General features: G+C 42.3%; 1 protein-coding gene across 1 annotated transcript in view; it reads left to right on the top strand.

Annotated features, from left to right (window-relative positions):
- Positions 1-257: 257 nt before the first annotated feature.
- Positions 258-15814, top strand: part of LOC133440750 (zinc finger protein 585A-like) — a 99094-nt gene continuing 83537 nt past the window's right edge. The window contains exon 1 of the mRNA XM_061718066.1: positions 258-934. Coding sequence (XP_061574050.1) covers positions 258-934 — 677 coding nt within the window. The remainder of the gene's footprint in view (positions 935-15814) is intronic.

Genomic DNA, 15814 nt, shown 5'->3' with positions numbered 1-15814 from the left:
CACAAATACAACCAAACAATCAACACTGGGAAGCACTTTTGACTTGTTAAAATCCTGTCTTTTTGTCCCTTTTTGTAATTCCAGAACTCCCACAAGAGAATGTTTGTAAGGTGGAGGAGGATGGGGTTTTCAGTGACCAACACCTGGATAACCTGGAGAGGAGCTGCAGCCCGGACCAGGAGGAACCAGGGCATCCACAGACTACAAAACTGGAGGAAGACTCCAGCGGTCAGGAGATGAAGCATGAGGACGTAGAGATGGATGTCTCATTGGTCAATGTCGCTGATGTGAAAGTTGAAAATGGTGAACCAGGACCAAACTGTGGCCAGCTGCTGTTGCACACTTCTCCTGAAGCTCAAAACAAAGATGAGGAAGGGACTGAAAGTTTACGCTCAGACTCCAGTAAAACTGCAGATCCGGAGCCAATGACACGACATGGTGACCACGAAGATGCTGCTGTCCCGTCAGACAGCAACTGTAAATCAAAGCTGACCAGGACCCACACGGGGAAGAAGGCGTTTTCTTGCAGCACTTGCAGGAAACAGTTCAGTAAAGGTTGTAATTTAATGGATCACGTGAAGATCCACACTGGCGAAAGGCCATACCTGTGCAACACCTGCGGAAAAACCTTTACTACATTATCAAATCTTAAACGGCACATAACCACACACACGGGTGAGAAGCCCTACATGTGCAAAACATGTGGAAAAAGTTACACAGATCGTTCCGGCCTGCTGGTTCACTCGAGGACCCACACCGGCGAAAAGCCATACCTGTGCAACACTTGCAGCAAAACCTTTACTAAATCATCACATCTTAAAAGCCACATATACACGCACACGGGCGAGAAGCCCTACATCTGCAAAACATGTGGAAAAAGGTACACAGAACGTTCAACCCTGGTGATTCACTCGAGGATCCACACGGGCGAAAGGCCGTACCTGTGCAACACCTGCAGCAAAACCTTTACTCAATTATCATCTCTTAAACAGCACATAACCACGCACATGGACGAGAAGCCGTATTTGTGCAAGACGTGCAACAAAGGTTTTAGCCGCAGAATTGATTTGCTGAGTCACATGAAAATTCACCCGGAGGAGAAGTCTGGTGACTCGTGACAAATGAAGCTCATGTGGGAGTGAAGGGGGCAGGGTAACGGCCCCTTTTGGGCGGGGGAGAAGGTTCGTCCCTCAAGACTCCTCTCCCTGGCCCTCCCCCTTTTCAACCTTTCCCCGACCCTGCACCCCAACCTGGGACTTGATGATTGGGCCGGAGCTTCGGGAGCTGCGTGCTGGCCTGCGGTCCCCACCCCTGGTCATCCCGTTGCTGCTTCCACCTGCCTGCTGTGCTGTTGCCGTCCCTGACCCACCAGTCTGGCCCTCGGCAGGAGGGTCCCCCCTTACGAGCCTGGTCCTGCTCAAGGTTTCTTCCCTCCTAAAGGGGAGTTTTTCCTTGCCACTGTTTGGCTTAAGGTTTTTCTCCCACTAGGGGAGTTTTTACCTGCCATTGTTTATGTAATAACTGCTCGGGGGTCATGTTCTGGGTATGGGTCTCTGGAAAGCGTCTAGAGACAACTTTTGTTGTATTAGACGCTATATAGATCAAATTGAATTGAATTGAAATTGAATGTTGTCGTCCTCCGGGGGCAGCTGTCCACTCCTGTCTGACCCACAGAAGAAGAACTAGCAGAAGTCCAACCACCACCTCCTGTGGCTGATGAGCCTAATCCCCTCCCCACAAGGGTTGCAGGTTCAACCCGGATTTATGCTTCTCCGTCAACTTGACGTAGAGTGAACGATGTGGTCATGTACTTTTTTTTAAAGTTCTTTATTGAGGTTGTTTGAATCCCTGTTCCTTCCTAAAATCGTTATTTATTGCTGTTGGTAACTTACCGTCTCCACGGTGCAAATAAAGAGCTGTTAGTATTTGCTGAAGTTTCTTTAAACATGACAGTTTATTTCGTTCATCTACAAAGCCTCTCTCACACGTCCTTTTTCCCGTCTGTTTCTTCTTCACTCACATTCTCTTTGTAAAGTTAATCTGCAGCTCCATGTTGTTAAACTCTCTCCATCTACTCCGTTCAGAGGTTATATATTGTGATGTTATACATAGTTCGCTGAAAACTGTAAAAGGCTTTATGCATTTTAAAATCTGAGCTGCGCGTACATCAGATTATCGTGATAATTCATGGGACAAACTAAGTCAAAACTTGTAATTCAAATGATCCATGCTGTGTTATTGTAACTATAAGTTACAACATATTTGTGTACGTTTTTCATATTATTTAAATAATATGAAATTAACAATATTATTTAATCACATGTATAAAATCAAGTTGTACTAGATTTACAACTCGTCTGACACATGATTTATTATAAAGCTGATGTTGAGATCCGTGTTGAAGCTCTTTGTAAAGTTAATCTGCAGCTCCATGTTGTTAAACTCTCTCCATCTACTCCGTTCAGAGGTTAGTCCAAGTTTGATATATTTACGTGTTCAGTTTTTATAACGTTCCTCTGAAAAACATGAAGAATCTTCAGAGAAACGAGGACAAACAGGGAAACAAATAACGATACTTGAGTCACGATACAATACGATATTGCGGTATCCAAATTTTGCAATATATTGTGATGTTATACATAGTTCGCTGAAAACTGTAAAAGGCTTTAAGAATTTTAAATCTGAGCTGCGCGTACATAGGATTATGGTGATAATTCATGGGACAAACTAAGTCAAAACAATGCAATTCAAATGATCCATGCTGTTTTATTGTAACTATATAAGCTAAGGTTACAACATATCTGTGTACGTTTTTCATATTATTTAAATAATATGAAATAAACTATTACTGAATCACATGTATAAAATCAAGGTGTACTAGATTTACAACTCGTCTGACTCATTATTTATTATAAAGCTGATGTTTAGATCCGTGTTGAAGCTGCAGATCTGCAGGTTGGAGAGCAGGAAGAAGAGGGAGGATCATCGGGATCAGATTCCAGGAAGAGGACAGACTTTGGATTTAACCCTTTTATATCAGACATCCGTTTAGGAGTAAATGTCTTTTTACCTCAACTCATATTTAGTCAGAAATAATCATGAAAATGTCATTAAGTTTTCATTTTAGATGGATGACTTATTTTATTGTTTATAATTCTGGAATATTACACTCCCCATATGTAGAAAGAGCAGTGCCCCCTGGTGGTGAGTTATAAAATCTCTACATAAACCCAAGAGTGAACAATCTATCGTAATAATAATAATAATAATAAAAACAAAAAAGACTTTACACTGCAAAAACTCAAAATCTTAACAAGAATATTTCCAGTTAAAATGTCTCATTACACTTAAAACAAGACTCATCATTGGAAAAAACAACAATTTCCATCTGTTTCAAGTAGATTTTCACTTAAAATAAGTACAAAAAACTGCCAGTGGAACAAGATTTTTTTGCTTGTAATGAGAAGATAAATCTTGTCCCACTGGCAGATTTTTCTACTTATTTCAAGTGAAAATTTACTTGAAGCAGGTGAAAATTGTCAAATAAGTTATTTTTCTGGTAATGACTCTTGTTTTAAGTGTTATACGATTTTCTGACTAAAAATGAGACATTTTAACTAGAAATAAGACAAATATTCTTATTAAGATATTGAGTTTTTGCAGTGTAGTGCAGCAACAAGAGGAAAGTTATCAGTGACGCAGATTATTGGTACAGGCTGATCAGTACAACCAGCATTTAGCTCAGAAAACAATGTAGGAGCTCTCCAGGGTTCTGATGGAGCTCTCCATGGTTCTGATGGAGCTCTCCAGGGTTCTGATGGAGCTCTCCAGGGTTCTGATGGAGCTCTCCGGGGTTCTGATGGAGCTCTCCGGGGTCCTGATGGAGCTCTCCAGGGTTCTGATGGAGCTCTCCAGGGTTCTGATGGAGCTCTCCGGGGTTCTGATGGAGCTCTCCAGGGTTCTGATGGAGCTCTCCAGGGTTCTGATGGAGTTCTCCAGGGCTCTGATGGAGTTCTCCAGGGTTCTGATGGAGCTCTCCATGGTTCTGATGGAGCTCTCCATGGTTCTGATGGATCTCTCCAGGGTTCTGATGGAGCTCTCCAGGGTTCTGACAGTCTCATGAAGGGGGTGGGAGACATTGTCCATGATGGAGGACAGCTTAGCCACCATCCTCCTCTCCCCCACCACCTCCACCGGGTCCAGACTGCAGCCCAGGACAGAGCCGGCTTTCCTCACCACCTTGTCCAGTCTCTTCCTCTCTGCTGCAGTGATGCTGCTGCTCCAGCAGACACACCATAAAAGATGGCCGGAACACGTGAGCAGTGATTCCCATCCTGCTAAAGCCATCCTGGAGGACTGTTGGGAACATAATAAATCAAATATTATGAGTTTTGGGTGGGTAGGAAACATAAAAGCAGTACAAGCAGGTTTAGGTCATATACACTTCAGTCCGACAGTCCCATATTCATGTACTCCTCCCTGGGTTTTCATAGAACTGTCAGTAAACTTTGACATACAGCAACAATTGAAGAAAAGGAACAGGCAGATTTCCGAGGGAAGGGTAGCTGAAAGTTATCTGGAACAACACTTTTCAGACAAAATATTAATTTTCACTGATGGGTCAAAGGACCCTGATACTGGAAGAACAGGAGCTGCACTTTTCATTCCACACTACAAAACACATATCAAGAAAAGAACCACAGACCATTTATCAGTATATACAGTTGAACTTGCAGCTATCATTTTAGGCTTGGAATGGATAGAAGAAAAAAACCATAACAAAACAGCAATAGCATCAGACAGTTGGGCAGCTCTTACAAGTTTTAAAACCATGAAGTCATGTAGGCAAGATCTCATATATAAAATACATAATCTACTTCACAGAATGCACAAGAGGGGGTTGACAGTTTGCTTCATTTGGGTTCCTGCCCATGTAGGGATAGAAGGGAATGAAGGAGTGGATATTCTGGCCAAACAAACACTCAAATCACACACTGTAGATACAGAAATTCCATTATGTAGGGCAGAGGGTAAATCAATAATCAAGAAACATGTGGGGAAAGTGCGGCAAGAATACTGGGACATCCAAGACACGGGAAGACACATTTACAATATACAGAAAACAGTTGGGTTGGGAAGAAGGAGGGGCAGGAACCGGAGGGAAGAGGCAATCATTACGCGACTCAGGATAGGGCACACAGGACTGAACAATACACTGCACAAAACAGGAAAACACCCTGATGGCAGATGTGAGCAATGTGGGCAGGCTGAATGTGTTCAGCATGTGTTGTTGGATTGTGGAGGATCTGAGGTGAAAGAAGGACATTAGCACCAACAGCAGAGGAAGCCAGGATGGCTTTAAATGTGGGGAACTTGCTAGGAGCAGAGTCAGGAGTTATGCTCAAGCATTTGAAGGCATATCTGAAAGATACAGGGCTACTGGAGAGGATTTGATTTCCTTATTTAGTTTTTGTTTTATTTTATTTATTTATTTTATTAGTATTTTTCTTTTCTTATTTATTTTTTATTATTTTGTCTGCTAGTCTAGTGTTCCACACTCCAGTCCAGTAGGTGGCGGTAATGCACCTTCAAGTTGGTTTGCCAACCGCCAATAAACAAGAAGAAGAAGAAGAAGAAGAAGAAGAAGAAGAAGAAGAAGAAGAAGAGCAGTGATTCCTTTGAGGAGGACGGTTCTGTTGTTTCCTTTCTTTTTCCTCTTCAACAATGTCTAAGGTGAGTCATCTGAGAGAGTTTATCGGTCAGCGACTAACAGCAGCTGCTGTAGAAATATTGTCAGTGTTTGAAAAAAGCATCTTGGAGTATGAAGAAGAGCTCGACCGTCAGCGCAGACTGTTGGACCTCGCCTGGAAACCTGAAATCAGACTCCACAGAGTCGGTACGTAACCCTGGAAAGTTGAATGAATGAACACATGAGTATGACTCCTACAAGATCCCTTTGTTTCCAGTTAAAAGCCGTGGTGATGAAGCAAACCAACTAAATGGGAAACTCCCCAGCTCAAGCAGCTGCTGATGTGGGATTCGGAAACATCCCGAACTAACTTGTTGTTCTGTTTACTTGGTGCTGCCTTTCATGCTCCATTCAGACTCTGGACCAGACTGATATTTCACACTTTATGAATGAATGAATGAATGAATGAATGAATGAATGAATGAATGAATGTTTATTTCGAACATGTAAAAAATTAAAATAAAAAATAAACAGTAACATCTTCATATTCACATATGTTGGAAAAAAGGAGTAGGAAGAAGTCTACACTTTTTCCTAGTTCCTACCCCTTTATAACTCTATGAATTTACATTATTGCTATTATTATATCTACACAATATCCATATAAATATAGTCTATATAAATACTATGTAAAACATGCCTATTACCACATAATTATCCATATAAGTATATAGCTAAACATTTATATTACATGAATATTATATCAATGTATAGAAAATACAAATATTTTATAAATCTATATAAATATATACTATATAACTACATAAATATCCCTATAAATATATATATGCTACATACCTAATAAATATATAACATATATTACATAATTATAACTATCCCTCTCAACATATACTATACTATTCCGTCCTCGCGGTGGTGTACCCGGACAACAGCTTGACAGATAGCTAACAACAAACTCCAGCAAACCGTTTTCTTCAAAAGAGTATGGCTTTACTGTCGTTTCTGTAAAACTGAAATACAGTACAATACAAAATGTATGTTAATATACTGCATAAATTATACAAATGAAATATCATAATATTATAAATAGGTGGCATCTTATCAGCAATATTTTCCATATCTACTTACAGATATATCCACTTCAAGGCTTATATGAGGAGAAAAACGTCTTGACATCTACAATGTTTGGTGTCCACTGCACTAATGAGCACCTGGTGTATAACTAGTTGAACACCACTGAGTGGAAAAGTACTTGCAGAAATAACGCAATACTAGCACTGACCACCAGGGGTCAGTAATAGTTAAACTGAACAGGTAACAACTGAAGTAGATGACAGGTTCTGAACAGGTGACAAGACACTCCCCGTCTGGTATACTAAAGTATGCCACTATAACATAAACTAAGAAATATTCAGTCTTTAGGAGACATGATAAGCACCGTCTCAGATATGGGTCTCAAGAATGTCTTAGCTGTCCCATGCTTGGTGATCTTCACTTCGATTCTTCTTGTCTTCCCATCTTTGTCCGGGAATGTCTTGCTGACGAGCCCCATAGGCCAGTCATTGCGCTTGGCTTGTGCATCTTTGAGCAACACCAAATCGCCTATTTTGAGGTCAGGGCGTTCGTTTTGCCACTTGCTGCGACTTTGTAGTGTTTGGAGATATTCGCGTCTCCAACGACTCCAAAAGGTGTTTGCCAGATGCTGAACCTGTTTCCACTGCTGTCTGTGGAGATCTGCATCAGTGAAGCTTCCTGGAGGAGGAAGTGGAGTGCACACCTTCTGGGTTAGAAGCATAGCCGGCGTCAGGAGAAATGGAGAGTCTGGATCCATTGAAATAGGGGTGAGGGGTCTGGCATTGATTATGGCGGTAACTTCTGCCATCAGGGTGGAGAGCACTTCGTGAGTCAGGCGAGAAGGGCTAATCTGGAGCAGCATGGAGTCGAGGATACGCCTTGATATGCCTATCATCCTTTCCCAGGATCCTCCCATATGGGATGAATGAGGCGGGTTTAGGATCCATGAGCATCCTTCTTCTCCCAAATACCTTCTGATGCTAGGCATGTTGGGGTCGGATAGCAGAAAACCCAACTCTCTGATGGCGCCCACGAAATTAGTTCCACAATCTGATCGAATCTGCTTGGCAGGTCCTCGCAGACTAAAGAACCTGCGCAGTGCATTAATAAAGCTTGACGTGTCCATTGACTCGATCAATTCAATGTGAACGGCGCGTGTACTTAGGCAAGTAAAGAGAACAGCCCATCTTTTACTGTTCGCTTGTCCTCCTCTTGTCCGTCTTGTGATCACATGCCAGGGGCCGAAGACGTCCAGTCCCACGTAGCTGAACGGAGGGTCACTACTCAGGCGATCATGGGGTAGGTCGGCCATCCTCTGCTCTGTAACTCTTCCTCTGAGTTTGTTGCATGTAATGCAGTTGTGAAGGATGCTTTTGATCAACCTCGTTGCTCCCATGATCCAATATCCTGCAGTGCACAGTGCACCTTCAGTGAAAACTCTGCCTTGGTGCATCACCCGTTGGTGATAGTGTTCCACAAGCAGCTTTGCAATGTGGGTCCGTCCCGGGATAATAAGAGGATGCTTTTCTTTGTAGGCAAGTTCTGATTGTCTGAGCCGTCCTCCTATCCTCAGGAGTCCATCTTCATCGCAGTAGGGGTTGAGTTTCCTCAGAGGACTACTTCTTGAGAGATCCCTTCCAGCTGCTATGCAGTCAAGCTCGTTCTTGTAAGCTTCTCTCTGCACGCATTTGATGATGACGAGTTCAGCTTTCTTCAGTTCTTCAACTGTACGAGGCTGCTTGCAGTAATGCCATGAACCGCAAGTTTGATCCTGGGCTCTGTTTTTCGCCTTGTAGGATTCTACAATGTGGATGAGTCCGCTGATGGCTCGCACAAGCCTCTTCCATGAGGAGAAACGCTCAAATCTGTGAGATTCAAGGTAGGTTCGATCCTTGGACACATCGGTGATGTGTGCCCGTACCTCTTTGTCTGAATCAGGCTCGATTAGATCAAAGGCTTCAGGTGTAGACTGTTCTGATGCTTGTAGCAGAAACTCGGGTCCTTTGAGCCAGGTTGTATTGCCCAACATGGCTGCAGGCACAGAACGTGTAGCAATGTCAGCAGAGTTATGACTTGTGGAGATGTAGTGCCACTGGGTTGGTTCAGAAGACCTCCGTATACGCTGCACTCTGTTGCTCACATAGACGTAGAACCTTCTTGTTTGGTTGTTAATGTAACCCAGGACAACTCGGCTATCAGTGTAGAACTTGACATCGTCCAGAGCCACGTCTAGTTTGCTTGTGACTAGCTCGGCAACCTCCACAGCCAGGACGGCAGCTCCCAGTTCCAATCTTGGAATAGTGTGGGCTGACTGAGGAGCTAACTTTGCTTTTCCAATGACGAATCCTAGTTGACGATTTTGATCAGCATCAGTAACTTGGAGATAGGCGACAGCTGCGATAGCTTTTTCGGAAGCATCAGAGAACACGTGCAGCTCCCTTCTTGTTGCTGTTGAAATTGTCGAAGCAGAATAGGGTCTTGGAATCTCTAACTGCCTGAGGTCTTGAAGAGAACTTCTCCAAGAATTCCACTTATCTTCCCTTTCTGGAGGAAGAGGAGAGTCCCAATCTGAGGCTTCATTAGTGAGTTCTCGTAGCAAGATCTTTCCCTGTATGGTAACAGGTGAAACAAATCCCAGTGGATCGAAGAGTCCGTTGACAGTAGCTAGGACACCCCGACGTGTGAAGGGCTTCGTTGATTCTGCTACTTGAAATGTGAAGACATCTTTCTTCAGATCCCAGCTTACCCCAAGGCTCCGTTGAATGGGAGTGGGATCGACATCCAAGTTCAGGTCTTTTAGTCCCTTTGCTCGTTCCTCGGCAGGGAAAGCTTCCATAACTTCTTGCCTATTAGAAGCTACTTTGTGAAGTTGCAGGTTCGACACTGCAAGCATCTCCTGTGTCCGCCTCAGCAAGTCAACGACTTCACGTGTTGTGGGCCGGGACAAGAGTCCATCGTCCACATAGAACTCTCTTTCAATGAACTCCTTGGCATCAGATCCATATTCACTTTCACCGTGAGCTGCAGCACGCCGAAGACCATAGATTGCAACCGCAGGCGAGGGACTGTTGCCGAATACGTGAACCTTCATGCGGTACTCACATATGTTCTTGCTGGGGTCGTTGTCCTTGTACCAGAGGAAACGTAGAAAATCCCTGTGATCTTCTCTCACAACAAAGCTGTGGAACATTTGCTCAATGTCCACAGTGACAGCAATCGGTTCCCGTCTGAATCGCATCAGTACGCCTATGAGACTGTTATTCAAGTCCGGACCAGTCAAGAGAACGTCATTCAATGACACGCCTTTCCACTTTGCACTGGAATCGAAGACGACACGAATCTGGCCTGGTTTCTGCGGGTGGTAAACCCCAAACGTAGGTAAGTACCAGCATTCTTGTCCATCCTTCAATGTAGGAGCCAGCTCAGCGTGGTCACGGTCGAAAATATTCTGCATGAATGTGATGAAGTGACTGTTCATTTCGGGCCTTTTCTCCAGCATGCGCTGAAGAGAGTTAAGTCGCATAAGGGCCTGCTCTCGGTTGTTCGGGAGTCGCTGACGTAGTCTTCTGAATGGCAGTGGTGCCACCCAGCTGTTACTGTCATCCATATACATCTCTTTGTCCATGACTTCCAAGAACTGTCTGTCTTCAATAGAGAGTCCAATCTTGTTGTCATCTGCAGATGTATTGAAGATAGAGCTTCCCACGTTGTCCTCTTGGATATTGCAGGTGCCTTGTGCTGCGGCAACTTGATGTGCTGGCTTTGGGACGTACTGCTCCTTCACCTGGATCTTGTTCGGACATGGTCTGAAGAATGAAGGGCGTTGGTTCTCCAGCACATTGGTGTGGTAGCTTTTGATGTCTGTAGGTTTATGGGCTGCCTCAAGGCAGACTTCTCCTATGATGACCCATCCAAGGTCGAGTCGCTGTGCGTAGGGGGCATCATTTGGACCGTTCCGCTGCTCCCGCACCTTATGCACTCTAAGGATGTCGCGGCCTAGTAGGAGGAGGATCTGTGCTTTAGAATCCAAAGGTGGTATGCTGTGTGCTATTGCTTTGAGATGGGAATGATGCAACGCCGCCTCTGGCGTAGGTATTTCAGCTCTGTCGGTAGGAATGTTATTACACTCTATCAGCGTGGGTAGAGACACTCTTGTGGTTCCATCGACAGATCCCACTACAAATCCTTTAGCTCTTCTTCCGGTCATCGGAGTCGTACCTGCACAAGTACGAAGTGTGAACGGAGAATCTGACCCTTTGATGTGGAACATATCAAAAAGCTCAGACCGTGCAAGTGACCGATTGCTTTGGTCATCAAGCACAACGTATGCTCTTATGGCGCTCTCTGGGTGTGTTTCTGGGAATATATTAACCAGGCAAATCTTTGAACAGGATCTGCCGCTTTGACCCTTTCCACAAACATCAGTACATTTTGAGGTGACTGTAGATTGGGCTGGCTCTCCATCTCCCTCCCCGCCATGCTCAGACGGGGCTGAAGGGGCAGGTCCTGGATGAAGTGCAGCGATGTGGCGATCACATTCACATTCCTTGCATTTGATGGCTGCGGTGCAGTTCTTGGCTTGGTGAGTTGTTGTGGAACAACATCTAAAGCAAATACCGTTGTCTCTGAGAAAAGCCTTGCGCTCTTCGAGAGGCTTGCTTCGGAATCCTCTGCAGCGAGCTAAAGGGTGCGGCTTTTTATGGAGAGGGCATAGCTTTTTAACATCACCAGTCGTGGAGCCTGAATCATCTTTCTCTTGTGCGACATCTGTCTTATGTACAGTTATCATGCTCTTGCCTTGTCTTTTGAATGGCTGCTCTGGCTTAATATAGGATGAAAAAGTCGTCGAGAGCCTAAAACTTGGGTCATTGCGAGCTCTTACCTCTCGGCTGATGAAATCACAGAAGAATTCAAAAGGGGGAAAGGCAACTAGATTCTCATCTTTGTATCTGGAACCCTGTGAGATCCACTTCTCTTGAATGTTGTAGGGCAATTTCTCCACAATAGGTGCGATACCACGTGGAGTGTCTAGATACCCCAAACCAGTCAGGTAACCCTCGAACTTGGCCGATTCCAACTCTTGGAGTAGGTCGCTGAGCTCCCTCAGTTGCATAGGGTCTTTATTAGTGATTTTAGGAAATTTGTCCAGCCTGTCGAAGAGGGACTTTTCGATTACTTCTGCAGACCCGAAGCATTCTTCCAAGCGTTGCCAAGCTTTGTGCAGGCCGAGATCTGGATCACTTATATGCACTGCACGCATTCTCTTCACATGTTTTGCAGACTCACTTCCCAACCACTTAACCAGAAGGTCAAGTTCTTCATTGGCACTGAGTAGTAGACCATCAATGACGTTCTTAAAAGGACGTCCTCCAAGCCCGATAATTTTCAGGTGAATCATCGAACTTGGTAAGACCGGAAGTGACAATGTCTCTGCGTGCTAGATACCTAGCCATGTCACTGATGTTGCTTGTATCACCGGTTTCAGTGGGTTTGTGTGGTGGTGAGCTTTGAAACCTGCTGGGTTTGCGGTGCTCTGGCGAAGGCCGGTTAAGTTTTGTCATTGGCCTACCATGTCGTTGTGATGCAGGAATGTCTTCATGCTGTATAGTAGAGAAGCGCTGTGTATCATATGAGACATTCAGGCGCTGCCTTGGTGGTGTTGGTGATCTCAGTACATGGACTGTAGGCTCTATGTGGGTCATAGCTTGCTTATGGCCATCAGCAGACCGCTTATCGCCTTCAGCAGAGTGAAAATTCTCTTCACCAGACAGCCGTAGCTCTGACTGTTGTTCTACGTACTGCCGTGTGCGTTCGGTGATCACATGAGTGATAGGTTCTCCAGCACTGCTTTTATCATCCCCAGCTGACTCAAGGACATTCACTACAGCCATGGCTTCTGCCACTTCTTTATCATGTTGCAAGTTCTTTAATTTAGCATCCAACTGGGCTTTCTCAATCAAAATCTGTGATTCCTTCCTGGCATACTCAGCACGTGCACGTGCAACGACAGCTGCTGAACTGATAGCAGAAGTATTCGATTTCCTGGTACTGCAAGAGGCTTCTGACCTTGTCTTCAATTGGCTCGATTGGCTCATCTCAAGTTGACTTTTACTTTCCTCTTCTGTAGACTCCATTGTCACCTCTTGTTTTATCGACATCAGGCAGTATTGCTGTATACCTGGTGTGAGCAGGGGTGGTGATGAGGATGATGATGTTGGCACTCTGTATGAAGATTCCTCTCCTTGTGATGATCTGCCCGCTGAGTAGATATCTTTTTACTATTCCGTCCTCGCGGTGGTGTACCCGGACAACAGCTTGACAGATAGCTAACAACAAACTCCAGCAAACCGTTTTCTTCAAAAGAGTATGGCTTTACTGTCGTTTCTGTAAAACTGAAATACAGTACAATACAAAATGTATGTTAATATACTGCATAAATTATACAAATGAAATATCATAATATTATAAATAGGTGGCATCTTATCAGCAATATTTTCCATATCTACTTACAGATATATCCACTTCAAGGCTTATATGAGGAGAAAAACGTCTTGACATCTACAATGTTTGGTGTCCACTGCACTAATGAGCACCTGGTGTATAACTAGTTGAACACCACTGAGTGGAAAAGTACTTGCAGAAATAACGCAATACTAGCACTGACCACCAGGGGTCAGTAATAGTTAAACTGAACAGGTAACAACTGAAGTAGATGACAGGTTCTGAACAGGTGACAAGACAATATATATTACATAAATATTCACATAAATATCTAAACATATCTTGAGCAAGTATAATATACCATTTTTCCCTATTTTATTTGTTTCTCACACTCGTTACCCCATTTCCTCTTCCATGCTAATGTTAAGTGTTTTATTTTTTTAAATGACTGTTTAATAGATATTTCACTTCACCAACTTAGACTATTTTGTGATCCATCACATACAATTCAGATTCAAAAAATATTTCAATTACAGGTGTGAATACTTTTGCAACCCCCTCTACCTGTTTATAAATAATTGTTTGTATCTCTTTTTAAACAGATTTATGTTAGTACCTTTTCATTTCCAGCTCCAAACTGTTCCACAGAGTCTCCACAGTTCCATATGCACATGCTGCACATTGTTGTTCCTACTTTATGTTTTCTAAAATTAGATGGTAGTAGATTATTCTTTGCTTTAAACATTATTTGCGCTGTTTTGTATTTAACCAGATCCATACATTTCTTTAGACTTAATCGTTTATTTTGTAGAAAAGATGCAGATCACAGTGGCTCCGTGTAAGATGTGAGATGACACTGGCAAAAAACCTGATTGAGCTCATTGTAATAAGCAACAAAAGAATGTTTTCTATGTGTAAATTTACATTTGTGAATGTGAAATTTTGCCAACAGTATGACGAGGTTAATAATGAATGTTTCATTGGGTTTTGCCTTAATCCTGTCAAAGTCATAGAGTCCAAACAGCACATCCCTCAAAAACAACTTAAATTCTTGTTGAATATTGTTAACAATAAAATTACATATATCAATCCAGAGGTTTTGGACAATGGGGCAGAGCCAAAATAAATGAGTAATTGTTTCAATATTTAAAGAACAGAAAGCACATTTCACATCAACGTCTATTTCAAACCTTTTGACAATATGATCATTAGAAGGATAAAATCTATGAATTATTTTAAACAATATTTCTGTAACTTTGTAGGTCAACAGGTATCGGTTGGGTAAGAGCCAGACCGTTTTCCAGCCAATATGATTCATGTACCTATTCCAGTGTGAGACCACATAAGAAACTGTGGTGACATCCTGTCTAAACAAGAATCTAATCAACTTATTGTTCTTACCACGGTTACAGGACAAACAGATTTGGCCAATTGGAGTATCAGTCAATAATAACAGGGATAATTGTTGGGTTTCCACTCTTGGTTGAGATCTAAAAAACATGCAAACACCAGAAGGGATTGCTCCAAATACTTTTGCAAAGTCGCCAGATGACACAGGAATATTGTATTCTGCTAGAAACTCATTATAGGAGTAGAGAAGACCGTCCCTGTTAAACAACTGAGCTACATATACAATGTTGTTATTAAACCAGTACTCAATAAATAGGGATTTATGTTTAAACAATATGTCTTTGTTGTTCCATATGAGGTATTTGTGGGGTGAAAAGATGTGTTTTAAAATAAGAGACCATGACAGGAAGGCCTGACGGTGAAAGGAAGACATTTCTATCGGGATTTTCTCAATATTGTAGTTACAGGTAAAGAAAAAGTTTAATCCACCCAGTTTTGACAGAATATGGAAGGGTAGACATTCCAGATAGAGTTAGGATTTTTGAAGAATTGTTTCAACCAATTTTATCTTAAATGTGTTATTTAGGGTGCAGAAATTTAGAAAATGAAGTCCACCATTTTCATAGTCATTCATTAAAACAGATTTTTTTCAGATAATGAGTTCTATTTTTCCACAAGAAGTTGAGAAGCAGCCTGTCAATCTGAGCAATACGTTTGTTGTCCACGAACAGAGACAGAGATGCATATGTTAACGTGATATTCCTTCCGCCTTGGTGAGTAGAACTCTACCTCTAAGAGAGAGATCCCATAATAGCCACTGGTTTAGCTTTTTTTTTAGTTCTTTGGATAATAGGATTGAAATTCAGTGAAATTCTTGGTAACACTTTACAATAAGGGTCCCTTAATTAACGTTAGTTAATGCATTATTAAGCATTAATTAACAGTTTAATAATAGTTAAATAACCATTATTATGTATTACTTAACATTAATTAGCATATTAGTTAATGCATTAATAAACAGTTAGTTAATGCATTATTAAGCATTAATTAACAGTGTAATAATAGTTAAATAACCATTATTATGTATTACTTAACATTAATTAGCATATTAGTTAATGCATTAATAAACAGTTAATGAATGCCTACTGCTCAGAGTTAATTAATACATTAGTAAGCATTAATAAACGTTACATGATGTAATTATTTATCCTTATGTATGCATTACTTAGTATTAAGTAA

Source organism: Cololabis saira, chromosome 3, assembly GCF_033807715.1.
Source record: "Cololabis saira isolate AMF1-May2022 chromosome 3, fColSai1.1, whole genome shotgun sequence".
Classification (NCBI taxonomy): Eukaryota; Metazoa; Chordata; class Actinopteri; order Beloniformes; family Belonidae; genus Cololabis; species Cololabis saira.
This window is presented reverse-complemented; position numbering and strand designations above follow the sequence as displayed.